The 19,054-nt window shown below is 45.9% G+C and overlaps 1 protein-coding gene across 5 annotated transcripts in view; it reads left to right on the forward strand.

The window, feature by feature from the left end:
• The window catches only part of qkia (QKI, KH domain containing, RNA binding a), an 82,082-nt gene that overhangs the window by 51,738 nt on the left and 11,290 nt on the right, over window positions 1-19,054 (forward strand). For all 5 annotated transcript variants that reach the window (XM_071910190.2, XM_071910193.2, XM_071910192.2 and 2 more), the window contains exon 5: window positions 17,616-17,703. In XM_071910190.2, the coding sequence (XP_071766291.1) occupies window positions 17,616-17,703 (88 nt within the window). The remainder of the gene's footprint in view (window positions 1-17,615; window positions 17,704-19,054) is intronic.

Genomic DNA, 19,054 nt, shown 5'->3' on the forward strand with positions numbered 1-19,054 from the left:
AAATTCTTTTGCTGTATTAAGACTTGGCCCGGCAACTACAGTACATGCCCACCAGGGTGCCGCACATCCACACCGCTTTGTATCAAGATGGTCCGTGGCTTTAGAGCGTTGTCTATGTAATCTGCGTTAAAAGGCCAAACCTGAGTCACAGATTACTGTGGGGGCATGGAGAAAACACCGGTCAATTGCCGATGGTTACGATAGCCGAGGGAGATGCCATCAAAAATGACTGCTTTCCAACTGAATCCAGGAGCCGATGCACAGAATGTTTGACAGAGAAATGAAGGGGAGATGAGGGAGGGAGGGGTGCGGAAAGGAATAGAGAGAGAAAAACTAGGATCTCTTCCAGCTCATTAATTAGCTTTTCAAATCTGATAAGAACCTGACAAATTGGTTTCCTGTTTAACCAGCCCGACCAGTATAAACTAAACTAAGCGATGCCTGCACACATAGAGCTGGCCTTTTATCCGGTGGTAAAAGGTGTGCTCAGTCTTTTGGTGTGCTGTGTAGGCGACACACAGTGGTGTGATGGCTCAGTATGACAGCTTATTTAGATCTGTGACTGATCCTCGCTCTCTCTGCAGGAAGGCTTTGGCAGATGTGACAGCATGACCCAAGGTGACACTGTACGCTTGTGCATGTGTGCATCTGTGTGTGAGCGAGTGTATACCGGTGTGTTTGTGTGTGCGTTTTTGTGTATGTATGCATACGTGGATTCATTTGTGTGTATGTGAGTGTGTGATTGACAGGTGTGTGTGCTGGACGTTGTTATGGATATAATAAATTCTCATTGGTCCCCTCAGGTCACTGCACTATTTGAAGGGCTTCCAGGAAAATGACAGACCAGTCAGACAAAGAGGGATGGCCATCTGAGACCAGACAAAGGTCTTGTCCTCAGGCAACCCTGAGCGCTTTCTCCTTAGACCCTCTTCCTAGCACATCTTAAAAACACTAGAAACATCTAAGCGTTTTCATTTTACTTTGATGCACTTCATGTTGAACCTCATGTGTCCAGTTCTCTCGAAGATTTTTATATTTTTTGGACAACGGATTCCTAAGATTCCTATCATGCTAAAAACCAATTAACTCACCTCAGTTTCGACATATTCCCTCATAGGCTGAAAACACATCTCCTATATCCTATTTCCCTTTCTTCTCCCTGAATCATCTGCCTTCTCCCATATCCTATTCCTCTACCTTTTCTAGGAGGCTCTTAAAGTTATAAATAAACCCTTTGATCTTTTTCCATAGCTTGTTTTTCTAGCATTTCTCTCCTACATGGTCATTCTAAGGTTATAGGAAAATTGTTAGGGCACTATGACCCTTGCACTCCTTAGAAATCAGTTCCTTGTAATGTTGCTGATCTGGGAATTGAAGCATATTCTATTGTCACACTCAACTGTAAATCGCTCTGGATAAGAATATCAGCTAAATCCCTACAATGTAAACATGTTACCCTGGAAACAAACTCTCAGTGTAGCACCTCAAGCTTGCTGAGAGATCAAAATGTTATGTCCCTGAGTGATTAAGTAAGCTACCCTTGTGGAGAAAAGTCTCATGATTTTGGTCTGTTGAGTGCAAATTTCTTATGAGCATTATTTATTATTTATCTATTTTTGGGGAGAGGCTGTGTTATCGCCTTGGACTAGTTGAGGACTAGTTGAGTGCATTGCTAAACAACTCAAAAACAAAATAATTTTTCATTTCTTGAGGTCCTAAACTGAATGTTCCTAGGCACAATCCTGGACACGTTTTAGCAAACACCCAAGCCACAGGGTCCCATTGAACACTGCACTGCCACGCACGGTAGCTTATATTTTAGTTCTCATAATGATTTGTCTCGACTGTGGCAAGGTGCCAACACAAAAGAGAGTTAGCGGGCTGGCCTGGAAGCTCTCGACATACTCACACATACACGCGCACTTACGGCACATCCAAAAAGCATGCAAGGTTAAGTTTGATGGGAGAACAGCACGTAGAGAAAGACAAAGAAAGAGCCGGTCGGTGAAGGAGCACTTTGGCCCCAGAGAGCCAAGGGCACGTCTCCCTGAATGGAACTGTCCTTGCCGGGAACAAAGTGAGTGTGGTAGCAGCTCGAGCAGACCAGCAGCCCTCCAGCGCTACTCTCCATTTGCAGCGCGGCAGGAACCCAGTCCTTCTCTGTCGCTCTAGCTCAGTGCTCTCTCTCCTGCTCTGTTTCCCTCTCTCTCTCTCTCTCTCTCTCTCTCTCGCTTTCTCCCCTTCTGTTCCCCCTTTTAACGTGCTATTTTTGGTCTTTTCTCACTTATGTAGTTCTAGTATATATTATGGAAATTAGGAGATGGCTTCAATGCTCCATTTTGCATTAGGAAGCCATTTTTATAAATATCTCGGTAGTGAAAGGCAAAGTAAGTTGCTTCTACTGCCAGTATGCACAGGCCTCTCCATAAGTTGCCCTGTTCTGCTCACCAACCCTATTATCCCCCTTTTTAGGCCCAGATGTAATGGGTAGGTTTCTCGCAAACACGTGCGCTCCTTTGCTCATGTTCCTGTCTCGCTATTTGTCCCCTGTTTTCTCTCTCTCTCCATCTCTCTCTCTCTCTCTCCATCTCTCTCTCTCTCCATCTCTCTCTCTCTCCTACGGACCACCTTTGAGGAAGAACATAGATGGTGTTTTTGTAAAAGGCAGACAGATGGGCCTTAATGGACGCCAGGTTTGGTGATCTGCGGGGTGTTGTGTCTGCACTCGCCAGTACGCATCCGGCTTGGCAGAGTGGCGCAATGGCAGCACCATCAGAAACGCACTCAGACAGGAAAGACACAGGCACACAGGGAAGATGATGCAGAACAAGCAGAGCTAGATTTAAACAGTGTAAGTCTGTTCTGGGCAGCAGTGTACTGACTCTGCAATCAATAAACACCCCTTTCTTTGTCTGTTTTTCTCTCTTTCTCTCTCTATCGCTTTCTCTCCCCCCCCCCACCCTCCCTGTCAGCAATGTATGACAAATGAGTACAAAACACCATCTGGCCGCATCCATCCATGTGTGCCTCTCCAATTAATGATGTTTACTCTCTGTTAGGCCTACCTAGCGCTACTATTCTCCTCTTATTTACTCTTAATCTACTTCTCCCCCTCACATCCTCTGCCATGTGTGGGATCCAGCCAAATCCGTAAGGACAGGAGCCGGCATTTCTCATTGAGCCTGATTGATTTGCTTGTACGGTGGATGCTTGGACAAGGTTTGCGTGCCCCTGTGCTGTGCCCTTGCACAAAGCACATCACCAGTGAGCGCGGTGCTTGTACAGGCAATGCTCTGCAACAGGTGCTTTTTCCACCATAGTGTAAAATTGCATTCGAAATTGCAAATTTTCAGTTCAAACGACTTTTACAGTATGGGCCTACTTCTAACAGTCCCAGGGTCAGAGATTAAATTTGGAGAAAAAGTTGAAACCCTAACTCTGAAATGATTGGTTGTTAGTATCATGCCTATGTGTCTATGATCAAACCAACTAGTGTTTCATGGTCTCTGGACTCTGATTTTGATGCTGCGCCAGATACCATTCTGACTACCACCCACACACTGGCTGCAAGGCTTGCACTACAGCATCAGGGGAAAGTGGATGACGGACACACACACACACACACACCGCTTTGAGGAAGGCTGCCACATATCTCCTCTTGCTCCATGTAGTGTATGTTTGTGCTCATGTGAAGATGATGAGCTCCACGGAAATGACAAACTAGCTAGTACCTCAGGATGCCAGCTAGCCCAACCAGGCGTATAGGCCTTGCAGGCGGTAGGTAGGTAGATGGTTTAAGTCCACCTGGCGGTTTCTCTCTCCCTGTAGGCTGTTATTACCTTCATCAGGCTAATGAAGCAGTTGGATTGGATCATATTAACCTCCTGATCCCCACCTCCCAGGACACCACAGTTACAACCGGCTGGACTGCACTGCTCGCAGCTCACTGTGTGTGTGTGTGTGTGTGTGTGTGTGTGTGTGTGTATGTGACTTAAAGCCCATCCCACCTGCACGTAGACACTTCCTCTCCCACATGAATGTTAATCATCTTTTTAATTGGGTTCCTTGACCTGGTGATCTCTACTTGAGACGCCAAGACTGCATCGCTGTGCTCCTCTTTCTCTGCTGTTTTCCTGCTTCCTATGCTTTCAGTGTGTGTGTGTGTGTGTGTGTGTGTGTGTGTGTATTCTTTTTAGCTTACAGCTTCCATGAATGCAGCCAGCCTCAAACAGTAGAGATTGGAGCAGGCCTGGAGGGATTGTAACCTTTGACTTCTGGCCATCCTCTCCTCCTCCACTCTTATCACTCTCCATCTTCTCATCATCCCACTCTTTACACTCATTTATCCAGCCTTTTGGTCCCTCAATGCCCTGCTGGTACGTCCGCGGCAAATACTCCACACTCAACAGACACACACTGCAACCAGGAGAGCAGGGGAGAGAAAACGTTCTCCAAAACTGTGTGAAGTATGAAATCCCCCGATTAATGAACTAGAAGTGATAACTGGGTAATTGGAATTGACCGCTTAACTGTTACCACGGGAAACAGATGTGGCTTCTCCGACACTTCTGCCAATAATGATCACGACTGCTTGTCATTTGATTGGTTAGTGTGTGAGAAGTGACTGTGATTGGTCATGTCAGGTGAAGCAACATGCGCATGGGCTCACGCATGCACACACACATTCACACATTCCCTGTTGAACAGTCATTTCCGTTGAACTTGGCCCTTATTGCCCATTCTGAGTACACAGATAAGTGGCAAGCTTAAGTCCAGCATCCCCTCTTTTTAAGTGCACCCCAAACAAACCAAAATAACAATAAAGGGCCTCTTTCCTCGGGCCTGAACGATCAACCATAGCTTGCTGGCAGTAACTTCAAACACCAGCCTGGCTGGAAGCAGGCAAGGCCCTGTCTGGCATCCCATCACACTAGCACAGACTGGGTGGAAAACATATGCCCACGTACAAAACCAGTCACATCACACACAAACAACAGACACAGACCCTCCCACACACACACACACATGCACGATGATTGGCAGTGGAATCTGTGAGCTAATTTTTACCTGGGCCTTACCTCTGTACCTTTGAGAGAGGAGAAGGAGGAGTGTATTTATCACTTTAGTGGGCAGGAAGGGAAACCACCATCCCACTCCCTTCTGTGAATTAGGAGAGTTAGGAGACCATGCTGGCTGGCATATGTTCCACAATTATCTTTGTGCATCCCTTTTTATTCCCTCCTTTTTCTACCACCAAACATTTTTTTCCCTCCTCTGCCCCTTAATTAGGGTAGTCTCTCTCAGAGCGTAGATGATACAGGCAGAAGAGAAAAACATATTTCCCGATGCTGCCATTTATCATGTTCACAGTTGTGCCAGGATAAGGTTTTTACAACGTCAATGCATAATTTATAATGACAGACGTCTCTTTGTTGTTTTTGTTTGCCTTGCCTCAGTCTAATGGCACTTATCTCACCGGGCAAACGTATACCCTGACTCTCTCGTGCTCCTTTCTCTCTCTCCCCTCACATTCTTTCTACCAGTCTCTTGGTCAGACTCTTTTGCTCAGTCCTGTTTCTCTCTCCTCCTTCTCTGTTTCCCCTCAGTCTGTCTTGTCTGTCTTCTCTTTTTTTTGTTCTGTCCTCACCCTCTCTCTTGTGCTGTCTCCTGCTCTCTTTCTGTCTCTGGTGGATTGAGGCGACATGCCGTTCACCACTCTCTCCCCCATTAGTGTATCTGCATTGGCCTGACGGCCACCAGCTCCTGTTAACGCATGGATTAGAAACCACAGAGCAGGGCTAGAACTGCCACAACTGTGCCAGTTACACAAGACAGAATGCCCTATTGATGCCACTGATGCCTCAGAAAACTATATAAAGATGTCTTGTCTCCATAGATCGTGTTGCTGTGGAAAGGATATGCCGCAAATAGCCTCTATTGTCACTTGGCAGGACTGAATTTTAATGATTCACTCATAGCACACATTCTTTTTATGGCTGTACTATACGGCTATTGAGCTTCTGTCCACGTGTACCAGGTCCTGCCTCTCAGGTTTGGGCAGGTAGAGTTACATCTGAGGGCCTGGTCTTGGCCCGGGGCTTCCTCCCCTGCCATCTCTCCCCTCCCCAACTCCATCTGCCCATCCCTCCTGATCTCCGGCTCTGTGTCTCTCCTGGGCGGCAGACAGGTGGCCCTGACCCTGAGAAAAGGCACTCCCTGTGGGGAACAGCCTGCCTAAGCCCTGCCCCCCCTCCCTGGTCTTGTCCTCTCCCTCTCTAATCTCCTGGCCCTACCACTGCGAGGCAGGCAGACGTCTGCAGCCAAGCTCCTCCTGAGGTTGAAATGCCAGGAGAGACCTGCTGGCTCTCCTTTCTATGGGCAGCTGAAAAACACATGTAGAAACACAATCCACAGCAACCATGATCAGATGTGCTACGTGTGTCATTCAAACAAATTGTCATCAGATAATTCCCAGCGATTTAAGGCATCCTGGCAAAGGAACAATTGATGGTCTGTGGCTTCACGAGTGACAATGGGAGCATATGCGTTTAATTCAAATAGAGATAATTGCTTGATTTTGTGCATTGTGTTTTTCTCCCCAGAGACATGTGCTCATGAGTTGGTATTGGGTTCATCGTGTTTCAGAAATGTGTGTGTGTGTGTGTGTGTGCGCAGCATGTATCAGGGACATAAGAGCATGGGAAGAGACAGAGTGGCTTTAATTTCCACTCCCCCTGCTGTTCCCCACATCATCAGGACTCAGCTCACGGAGCCAGCCACAGGGAAGAGTGAAAACTGCAAGGCGGGGAAAAGATTCAGATTGCAATAACAATGGCGCTGGGTGGCATCTTTCATCTCGGCCTTCCCTCACTCCTTTGCTCACTCACTCGCTCACTCTGTCATTCACGCACTCGCTGGCACTGAGGACTGGGGAAGAAAGGGGCAATACACACACACACTCACTCTCATACATGCACATGCATAGCCATCCTCCTACACTCACACACATATACACAGTCAATTAGTGTCTGGTGGAACAAGCCGAGACAACAGGCTAGGAGAGGACTGAGGCTAAGTCAGTTATTGTCTGTGATGATTCTGTGTGTCTGTGATGAAAGTCACCTCCTCAACTTCGGAAACTTTGCTTCCACGGTCCCTAACCAAACCTCTGCGTCATCACCATGCAATTAGCACTCCCTACTCTCTTGCTCACTCTCTCCCCATTTCGTTTTGAAACATCACCCTGTTGCTAATCCATCTCTTTCATTTCTTCCCTCTGAGGGGAATTAGTCCTGTTTCTTGTCCTGTTTCACTCATTTAGGTTTTAAAGGCGACTTGGATCCCCAGTGAAGGTGCTTTTCTATGTACGCACGCCCTCCACACCACTTAGAAAATAGCCCGGCCGCACTTGCTCTGTCCCTTTTAATTTAGGTTCACACACACATACATACATACACACGCACCTAGGTCCCTACTCCCATTATAAAATAACCTCCTTCCTCCTTCCTAATCCACCTGGTTGTGCTTTGCTCCTCCAGGGGCAACTTTGAGCGTCCTAGCGCAGTATGGGGGAGGTGGAGGCGGGCAGCGAGGCAGGCTGAGAGGCCTAGGCAGCTTTAATCTGCCCTGGTCCTCCAGAGGCGAAGAGAGGGACCCTGCAGGCTCCTGGCCAATCTCTCTGCCTCTCTTTGAAGGTCCCCTTAATCCCTTTATAGTGGGGCAAGGAAATGCAGAAGTGCGTGTGTGCATGTTATGTGTGTGCGCTTGTGTTTTGTGTGCACATGCCTGTGGGTGTATTGTAGAGGGGGTGCAGTTAGGACCCTGCCTCTCCGCAGGCCCAACGCTGATACAGACTTATGCACATTCTCTCTCCCTTACTCTCTCACAGGCACACACACACACACCACTTTATACCTCGTCCACCCACAGTAGTTTCTGGACATCCCCAGGGGCCTTACTAGGGCCAGGCTCCAACATCTGGGAAGTGGGAACACACACACACACACACACACTGCTTTCATCTCTGCCTCTCCAGCGTCTGTGTGTCCCAGTGTTTAGGCAGGAAAATAGGATTGTGTAGAGCTCAGCGTTTAGAGAGCCCAAAGGCCGCCCGTCAAATTCAGCTCCTACAGTCTGTGACGCCTCGCTCTGCCAACTATCGCTCCAGTCACTTCAAACCAACTCCACTCTCTCAGTCCCACCAGCCAACTCTGGACTGCTAGCTTTCTTTGCCTCCTCCTCTGAGTCTCTAGCTTTGTTTCTGTTTTCTTTCTCTCACTTGGTTTCACTTGCTCTGTTTCGCTCTATCCGTCTCTTTCTCTTTCACTCTGTTTTTGTTTGTCGGCGGTGATGTTTGCAATACTTCAATCTTCCAGCTATTTCACTGACTGGTCCTCCCATGGTGGAATTTGGGTCGTGTTCAGTAGGGCACAGCAAAACTAAAACCAAAACATTTATTTTTACAGCTTCAATTTGCTTTGAAGAGCTCTATTGAAATGATAAGACTGTTTTTGCATTGCCAAAGAAGGCACACAACATCCGTAACACTAGCATCCTAACAAAATAGGATATTCTTCCTCAACAACAGAATATTCTTCAAGCTATTCGGCAACTCACCAGGGGTAGTAACTCTTCTGTTTGTGCTGCTCTCTCTTTAAAAATGGCCTCATTTTCGCACTCAGCCTGAAAACACAGGAACTTATTTTCCTCAGGTTTCCACAGACTTGCAACTCTCATTCATTTCTAATGAGAGATTCCTGCTTTTTTCCTTTTGTGCTTCTGAGCACATAGCATTCAGTCTCTACTCCTGCCCATAAGTTGACCACTTAAGCTAGCTCCTGATCATGCTTGACAGGACTGGGACCTTGTGAGGGATGATTCATCCCAGGATCATGCCTTTAGGGGGGCTTTATTGGAGGGTTTTTGCCCAGAAATGGGGCCCACTAGGGTGCCTTGGCCCTGCCAGCTACTAGGTGATTCTTATTTGCCAGCCTGGGATGCAGGATCATGATGAAAGTGCAGCCAGGCTCTATTATTGGTAACATGATGACATATTCTCTGCCATGTGGAGAAGAAGATGATGCACACACTCCCAATTCTGTTCCATAAATAGCCTTGCATTTTGAAATTGTTGGTGTGATCTATGACTAATCAGAGTGAGTATAGAGAGAGAGCTGGAGGGCAAGTTGACAGGACTGAGGCTCGCCTCTTAGCACAGGTTGCCAGACTATGAGCTCAGTGCAGCGGTCGGATGGCGCCTGAGATGTCAAGAACCCTCAACTGTGGCTCAAATAGTACATGTCCGGGTAGATCCATCCAAAGGGTTCCAGGTTTGAATCCCAGGTCTTGCTCGAGCTATCTAGATCCCTGGTTTAGGAGAGGGCTCCGATGATCAGCTCTGAGTCAGGATCTCTGAATCTGATGCAAATCCCCCAGCAGTATTTAAAGCTCCCAAATCATCCCTGGCCAAATCCCTTCAAGATATTCCCCGCTCGATTGGATGGCATTAAAGGATCACAGCGACAGAACAATACACCGTCTGGCAGCCTGGCGGAGGGAGGGATAAAGGGAGGGGAGGGAAAGAGGAAGGAGAAACGGAAGAGGAATGGATGAAGAAAGTAGAGAATGAGGGTGGCGAGGGTGCAGGTAGGGACGGTGGGTGAGGAGGGGGGAAGGGAAGAGGGAGGGAATTATATTGAGAGGGAAAAGAGGATGGGAGAGATGGAGGGAAAGGAAAAAGTCAGACAGCTGTCTGTTGGGGTTTACACCATGTTTGGACTGCAGAAAACATCCTATTGCTTAAATGTTCCCTTGTGCAGGCTCCAAGATCTTTCCTTCCTGCTGTTAGCCTGTAACATCATCTGTTTGTCAAAGCCGGTGCAGGCCAACAAGCTTTCATAATATATCTAAATCGTGTTGTTAAATCTGTATATATTTTTCTAGGTTATTTATATGAAGTTTAATCCTCTCTTAATGCCGTTATGTTACATGGAATACCAGCCCAGTTTCTGAGGATAAACAAGATCGCTCAGAATTTCCACACAGATTTTTCCCTTGTACTCTGCTTCTATTGGAAATGTTTTTGATGGCAGAGCTAAACTGATTTTTTTTTTTTGTTCTAGGGAGGACAGCAAGTTAGGAGAAAAACATCTTTTCTTCCTCTCCTCTCTTCCTCCCCTCCTCTCCCCTCCCCTTTCGGTGGCACTGAGTCTGTGTATGTGTGTCAGCTGATATTGATGGGGCTGCCACAGAGCACCAAGGCTGCCCACTCCACTCCTCTCCAGCGCAATAAAAGGCTGTAATAAGCCCCATAGATCCAGCAGCCAGTGCCAATGCCAGGGCCCAGGCTGCCTCAGCCACCCCTACGTCCATCGCATACTTCGGATACTCCCTCACAGAAGCTGTAACCAGGCTCCACTAGTTAAAGGGATACTTCACTGAAACACACTGTTGCATGATGGTGTCCCTGAGCGCCCATCGATGCTACATCAGACAGGGCTGAGCCAAAAGCGACATTTTAACTCTGAGGTCTTTGCCCTCATTAGCTTAGCTGTGATGCAAAAAGTGAAGTATTTGACAGAAGAGTTAGTTCATGACTTTGGTATGCACCACTTTCAACTGTACCTCAGTAAGCGGTGTGATTGACAGTAATGGGGCGGAGCAGCCGTGATGTGTTTGTAATAATCTGACTGGAGCCAGGTTCACTTCTATGCTAATGAGCTAGCGTGCTGGCGGTTTAGCATGACTAATAGCGCACGTCGCTAACTGACGCTGTCTGGGAGCGAGGAAGCGAGCGAAGGAGTAAAAGGAGAAATAAAGAGGCTTTGCAGGAGTGTTGTGAAGGTTTAAGACAGTCGGAGAGGAGAGTTGCAGGAGATTGCGTTGTTAGTCTTCGGGGAAAAAGAAAATACAGTTGAGGCCTGATTCTCCTGGCAGATATGTTCACAAAAGCCGAGGAGCGAGGGAGAGGAAAGAAAATTGTCTTTGAAAGTGCGGCAGCAGATTTGAGAAAGGACATGCAGCACTCCAGCACTCTCTTAAAAGCCGCTCTGTTTATGAGAGAAAAGGAAAAGGGTTTATATATAGTATTTTTTCTTCCTGTCTTTGTGGTTGATTGATTCATGGTCTTGCCTGTGAAAACATGCGAATCAAGTTTGCCGCACATGTTAGTGTTTTCATTTTTACCCCAATCCTGCTTACAAGTTTGCTTTAGTTGCCTTGAATTGATTAAACTTTCTTGTCAGTTATTTATTTGTTTGGAGATGTTTTGAAGCTTGCTACAAGTACTCATTCCTTCCTCTTCTCTCTCCCTCCGTTTCTGGAGAGTGTGGAATTGTTGATAAGTCGTCTTGGCAGCGTGGGGAGAGTAATCATTTTCCTCCAGATGTTAGAGTTTGGGAGGGAACCAAAAGGGAGAGCAGAGAGGGAGGGAAGCGGGAGAAAAACCAGCTGCCGCCACTACCAGTTCCACCCCTCAACATGAAGTCATCTACCCCTCCCTCCCCGAGGCTCCAGATACCTCCTCCTCCACTCCACTCTGCTGCATTCCTTTTTTTCCCCCTCCCCTCTTTCATTCCTCAGTTATACACATTCTGCCTCTCTGTATCCCAGGAGGCGCCAGGGCAGGCTGTGTTTACTGCTGAGGTAATTGGAGTAGTTTGGAGGGAACCTGACCCTGGCCCCGCTCAGGCCCAGTCGTGTGTGTGTGTGTGTGTGTGTGTGTGTGTGTGTGTGTGTGTGTGTGTGTGCGCGCGCGCGCGCATGCATTCGTACGCCTGTTTGTGATGACTGGCAGAGAGGCCAGGGAAGGAAAGCAGGCCCTAGCCAGTGTCAGCCCACTGGGGAACAGACAAATTGGTTTTCACTACACTCTGTCTTTTCTTGTCTCATATTCTCCAGCTATCCCTTTCTTCTTCCTGCATATCTTTCCATCTCTCCACCAACTCAAAGACAATCATTCACGCTTTCTCTTGAACTTGCACTTCAGTGCATTTTCTCTTCCTCCTACTCTCCTCTCTTATTCCATCCTCTCTTTCTCTCTCTCTCTCTCTCTCTCTTCGCTCATCATTTCATCTCTCTGAGCTGAGCTGTGAGTCTCCAAGACGGTGGCTCTTGCCAGATATGAGCAAAAGCTCCCCCTCTATTGCAGCAGCAGACATGAGCAAATGCACCCACCCTAATCCAGGCGCCTGTTGTTTATCCGTGGGCGAGATGGATGGGAGAAGGCCTGGGGTGGAGGTGTTAGGGTGGGAGAGTGAGGGTGTGGCTCTATAAACACTATCAGACACCCACTCATCTGTTGTTCATTGTTGTACACACCCACACACAGCACTGAACTCTGTTTGTCTTTCATAGTCATTGAAGTATCAGTTTTATTGCCCGTAACCATCGACATTGGCCACGGGTTTTGTATGCACCTCGTCTCTTGTCATTTTATATTTGTGTGTGTACACATTTGCACATGCTTTGTGGCTGCGTTCAAGAGAGGGGCGAGAGAGAGAAGCATGACTGCGATTTAGCAGACATCTAGTGACCTCATCCGCAGGGTTGTCAGGTAGGCAGTAGGACACGGCTCGCCTCCTCCAGCTCATCCCACTCCCGTCTCCCTTCTCCTCCTCCTCCTTCCCCTTCTTTCCCTCATCCCTCTGTCTCCCTCCTCCCTGATAGCTTTTACCGCTCTGCTGATTTCACAAATAGGCCTCATTGATTGAATCTGATTCCTGTGGATAGAGCAGCTTTATTGAGTGGCTTTTCGCTGATAGACAGGAATGTGTGTGTGTGTGTGTGTGTGTGTGTGTGTGTGTGTGTGTGTGTGTGTGCGCACATTTGTGTGTGCATGTTAGGGATGATAAAGGAAAACTTCCTTTTCTCATTCCTCTCATTCTGTAATCCGGCAGCTATTCCTCTCTTGGGAATTCTAGCAGCCCATTCCTTACACACACATAACGCGCACACATGCGGTCCTTCCAATGGCTGTGTGTGTGTGAGTGAATGTTTTATGATGGGTGGTGCATGCTGACTGAGGAGTGGGTTAATTGTGGCGGCACCTTGGGTAAGGCAACATTAAAGCACCAACTGCTCTCCCTCGCTCTCTTCATCAAACATTCATCTGAGCTGTGCTTCTACAGGAAGAAGCTGGCCCACTACACCCAGGGCTAGACTGTTAAGTCAACCCAAACTCCAGCGTTGAGTATCTTTTGGTTTCGCTTGATGTCACAGCTCCTGTCTGTAGCCATTTTGGAGCTGCCATTTTACATGTTGTATAGCTCAATTGGTAGACCAGGGTAATAATATTACCAGGGTTAGGGGTTAAATTCCCATCTTTGTTACATTTAGCTGAGGTTCTCCACAGCTAGAAAAGAAATATAGAAATACAATGAAAAATCATCATCTGGCCTTATTGCTCAGCCCGTCCCCAAAAAAATAACAATTACAATTGCATTTATACTACAATTATCTATACATCATGCGATAAACATCCAAATAAGAACTGCTCTTAAACTGCAACACCTACTAGACCTGCACACACCACCACACACACACACACACACACGCGCACACACACGCGCACACACATGCACCATACTACAGTGAAGCTTTTATGTTAGCCTTCCTATATTGAGTATAAGAGATAATGCAGGGAAATGTAGCAATAGGGAATTTGTATTTTGATGGGGAAAAATGAGCTTGTTATGGATGTAAAACAGAAATGATCTGTCTGGGTTTTTGGGGCTTTAGCTAACAAACTGCGTTACTGAGAAGATGGAGCTATATCAGCAGTACTCTAGTGGGGATACACACATTCACACACAGCAGTGCACACCTCATCCTAGCAGCAGCATCTGTGCTCTTCCCCTCTTGCTGCCCTCTATTTTGTGTCTCCCTCCTCTCAACAGGCAGTGTGCCACCTATGCAGAGGTGGATGGATGGTGGCACCCTCTTCCCCGGCGCCCATTTAACCCCCGCAACCCTCTAGATCCATCATCATACAACACACACACATACACACACACACACTGTGACATCGAGCAGCTCTCACAATCATACCCCGGCATCTATTGCTCCTGAGCCACAGCCAGCTTACAAGCTACCCCCCCCCCCCCCCCCCCCCCCACACACACACACACACACATGCACAGCCCAAGCTTGTCAAGGACACCCACCACCACCAGCAATCCCCCCAACTGCATTCATTATTGTGCCTGAATTTTAAAAGGTTAGCCTTGTCACAAAGCATTCAGGTGTTGCCACAAGGAAAACCGACCAATAGTTATCCAATCTCACATACCCAACCTCTGGCTGTTCTTTAGTTCACGGCACACACTCTGCTCACGGGGGGTTCCTACACTTGATCTGAGACTAAAGGCTAAAGAGCCATTTAAATGTTAGCTGGTAGACAGTAGGCCCTTTTGTTAGGGAAAGCCTATGAACTGTTCTTGTTGTGGGTTATTCCATACCAGAGAATGGCTAGTGTTTCTACAGCTCTCTACACAGAGTGAGGATAAAAGGGAGATACTAATGTTTGATTTATTGTTGTCACAATAAATGTGTTGAGCTGTGAAAGTTTAACACATTCAACCCCCTCCGTGATTTGCATCTAGTGGCATTGTGTTCTCATTTTGTCTCTTCTTTTTCTTTTTCTCTTCCCCTCCCTCATTTCTCAATTTCGTCTAGCGTGTCAGCTTGGCCCACTTCCAAAGAACCACTGACACAGTTTTTGGGGAGCGAGAGACACACACACACACACACACACATAAAGAAGAAAAGAAAAAACAGCTGTCTTGATTCTTGGGAGTCATTAGTGAATTGTAACAGACTTGTTTTTTCATTTATTTTTTTATTATACAAGGTTGTAGAGGTCAGGGTCTGATTTAATTTGTGATGTAAACAACTGAAGAGGCAGATACAGAAAATAAAAGCCAGAGAGAAACAAACAACCAAGAGAAAATGGATTATGTAAAGCTGTTTTCTTTTGCATGGCCTTAGGTGTGATAGGCAGGTATTTCAGGGTTTGTTCATTCACGTGTTTACATGTTTTAGCATCTGAGCAGCATCTAATTAGTAGTGATTTTAGCGCTCCATTGGGTTAGGTAAGCTTGCTAGTATTAGCCTCGTTAGCCGTTGGCCCAGGCCATGTTTAATTAGCCTAGCATGGTCATCATTGTTGACACTGCATGTCAAGTGGCCCTTTATTCACCTCAGAGGCCCATGGAGAGGGAGCCGAAAAGGGCTGGGCAGCCTTTTAGAGCACCTTATGTGTGAGTGTGTTCATGCTTGTGTGTGTGTTTCAAGGCATCTGTGTTGTGATTTTTCAATGCACAATTTGTAATATATCTGCGTATATGTTAATTTGGGATGTAAGGATGCATTTAGCTCCAGGTTCGGTTTGATACACGATTCTGGGTTCGGTATCACAATATTTTGAGCAAAATCTGAATGAAGACAGTTATATCCTCTTTTATTTCTGAAGGAAAACAAACCATAAACAGGGTGACTACAGGTGTCTGTATGTTAAACTGAAAACTTTTTAAGACCTTTTGAAAGCCAGTTCAAATAAAAGACCAATTTCATCCCCAAATAAGCCTTAAGATTAAAAAAAACAAAATATACATCTGCCCAATGAGGGAAAATTCTCACTAGAAAAATAGTACAAAGAGAAACGGCTGTGTTTAAGACCTCTGAAACCATATTTAAGACCCAAACATTTAATCGTATACCCCGACTGGAGTTTTTCATGCTTGTACCGGGAGCAGTCTGTTGCTAGTGTTACCTGTTGGGTAAGGCTCTCTTACAATACTTGCAAAGTCTTTTTCTTGTCAGTTGTTGCCGTTTTCTCCCTTAATTGGAAACGCAAAATGCTGCCACACAACAAAATTAAAACATCTTGGTATGTGTGTTCAAACAATGCAAAAGAGAAAAGACCATTCTGAATGTTATTTCCTAGATATCAGACTGCAGCTGAACTCAAAGTCAAATATCGGCAAAAGTTTCTATCACATAATTTCCATGTCATGAACTTTCATTACATCCCTAATGTTGATATTATTGTTTTTTTGTCTGTCTATGCAGGGAAAAGTGTGATAGCTTGGAAGTATTTTGTGCCATTTTGGTGCTGCAAAACTGCACCATTAGAAGAAAAGAAAAAAAAAGATAAAGCATGGTGGAGGTAGCAAAGGAGAGAAGGCAGTAGAGAGAATTTACTTGCCTCGTTAATTGGCAGCTCTGTGGTACACTAAAACATTGTGCAAGTACACACACACACACACACACAGCTGAATACTGTGACTGCTCTGAAGCCATAGCCTTATACTTAGTCAAGGGAGACCAGGCTCTGTCACTTTTTCTCTTGCTTAACCTCTCTCTCTTTCTTTCTCTTTCTCTCTCTCTCGCTTTCTCTCTCTCTCTCTCTCTCTCTCTCTCTGTGTCTGCCTTGAAGAGGAGTCTCAGGGGAGGGCTTAACTCTGAGCCCTCTTTCTTTTTTTCCTTTCTTTCACTCTCCCCTTCACCGTCTTTCTTCCCTTACCTTCCTCTGGCTGAATAGAGCGACAGACTGCTGTTGAACTGTGAATTACTCCAGCAGACAGACTACACACAGAGATAGAATAGAGAAACGGAGGAGGTTCACTGTCTGCCTCCCTGCTTTTATTACTGCCACCGCTAACAGGCTGGCTCCGTCTGTGTGTGTGCGCACGATGTGTACGTGTATATGCAGTCGGCGTGTGTATGTGCATGTGTGCCTTTCTTCGTATGAGCAAGCATGTGCGAGCAAGAAATTGAAATGGTGTGTGAACAAGCTTTCGAAATGTTACCTTACCTTGTAGCAAGAAAAGCCCTGTGCCATGGACTCAATAGTTCAAATACTTAAGGTGGATCTGAGGTTAGGGAGGCCTTGCTTGTCTGTCTTTGCACCATTCAGTGTATAGAGTGAATCACACAAGGCCCTACTTAAATTATGATGTACAACCTGGAAAATCACAGGGGCTTCTGTGTTGTCATGGTTATTGAGTGTTCGCTAGCTTCAGGGGAAATGGAGTTGGGGGTGGAGGGGAGACGAAGGAAGGAAAGAGGGAGGGATGGATTGGGTGTGAGTGGGAGGAGGGGTGCTATCTTAATTGCTTTCCGTGAATAATTTCAGTCCCCTAATTTGGCGATAATGACAGTGGCTGCTGCTTTTGTATTTATTTATCCAAACATTAATTGACAGGACTGACATTAGCCAGGGCGGTTATTGCGCATTTGATTGCGCACAAGGGAGCAAAGAAAATTACAGTAATTATCATTCTGATATGGATTATGAATATGCATTCTCACTCTTAACGTCTCTGTCAGCGTTTTAGTAACAACAAGGCACTCTGCCGTGACAACAGCACTTTAGCTTATCTCCATCTCTATTTGCCTAAACCCAATCCAACCGGTACTTGTGAAGAATGGATGACACGTCGTGTCCAAATGATTTAGCTGTCCCACTGTCCCTTTTAACAACACTCAACGCAGCGAGGGGAAATGGTCACCGTGCGGATTGTTTCAGTTGGCCTGTAATGAGGCCTCCGCTTGTATGGAATAAGTGTGTAATTTGTTAATGTGAATGTGTGTTTTAAATCATGTGTGTTTTGCAGGCGGAGGGAGAGGATAATTTGAAGAAGATGCAGCTGATGGAGTTGGCGATTCTCAACGGGACGTACAGAGACACCAACATCAAAACACGTAAGCACACTTAACACACACACACACCAATCCATCTATTTTGGACCATATAAAATTAGGCTAATCTTTTAACTGCACAGGCCATTTTGAGTTGTATCTCAAGAGACGGAAACACTCATATCACACTATATCTCTCATCAACTAATAATGTTTACATCCACTAAATGAATGTTTATTCTGATCTCCTGTGTACACACCATCATACTATCTCTGACCACTAGCAGAAACCTCTCTCTTTCCAAACAATTCATGTTTACTTACACAACCACCTGCACACAAGTAGGACAGCCTCCATTCCTTTCTTCCGATCTCTCTTCCTCTTCATCCATCCCTCCATCCATCCCTTCCCCTGCAATCCAGATGCGATCGCGCTGCATTACTCCCAGGCTGGGTGGTCTCTAAACCTTCAGTGCACTGCAGAATCCCACCCATTCACCTGCATGATAGTCACTAGTTCACGCATCTACACCGTTTGTTCCTTAATCACCAAATGCCATTTCTACACCCATAGTCATGCCTGTGATTTGTGCCAACGCATAGCCCAAATTGGTCCAAAACTCCTGTTATTGGTGGCTGCTTAGTGTAATTAATGTCTGGAACCCTTGTTAGGTTCTTAATTGTCATTCTGAATTCAATTTAATAATAATGAATTGGGTCTGCCTTGAATTCAATTTAATAATAATGAATTGGGTTCTTATAGATACCATGGTTCCAAATTATGAAATTAAATCCGAAATTGATTAATTTGACTGTTGAAGTTAAATGTTCACATCTGCACAAATGGTACCTTTGATGAATTAGCCCACAATCTAACCATAGTTTGAAAAAAAAAAAAACACATCATATGAACCCTTGATCCAGGTGACCTGCCTTTGGGGATGCTTGTGTGGTACGGTTCAGAGCACGTGCTAATGCAAAACCACTTGGAAAACTATTGTTGTTTATTCATTTGTATGTCATCCAACCCAAATGGACTGCCGGCTATGTAGAGGAGTAATATTTGCTATAATGGCTAACAACTTTAGTATAATGTGGCTCCATTATGGCCACAGTGATCTTCATATTAAGCCAGAGGCCTGCAGTTTCCAATAGGTTGATATATTCCTAATCAGCCTTGTGTGAAACTCGCCCTCCATCGCGTGTCTCCTCTACTGTGAACAGCTCCATTTCTGTTGGTTTATGTGTTGTTTACCTGTTTGATCACCTATGCCATTTCCAGTAAATGAATGTGTAGCCTTAGCTGCCATGGTGATTGGTATGCTTTGAATTATGGCTTTGCATTGGGATGATAGCAGCATTTTATGCTTCTTGTGTTTTTTGGTGTGAGGGGTTATTTTTATTTATTTATTTT

The sequence above is a fragment of the Centroberyx gerrardi genome, chromosome 17 (assembly GCF_048128805.1).
Source record: "Centroberyx gerrardi isolate f3 chromosome 17, fCenGer3.hap1.cur.20231027, whole genome shotgun sequence".
In the NCBI taxonomy this organism is placed as follows: domain Eukaryota; kingdom Metazoa; phylum Chordata; class Actinopteri; order Beryciformes; family Berycidae; genus Centroberyx; species Centroberyx gerrardi.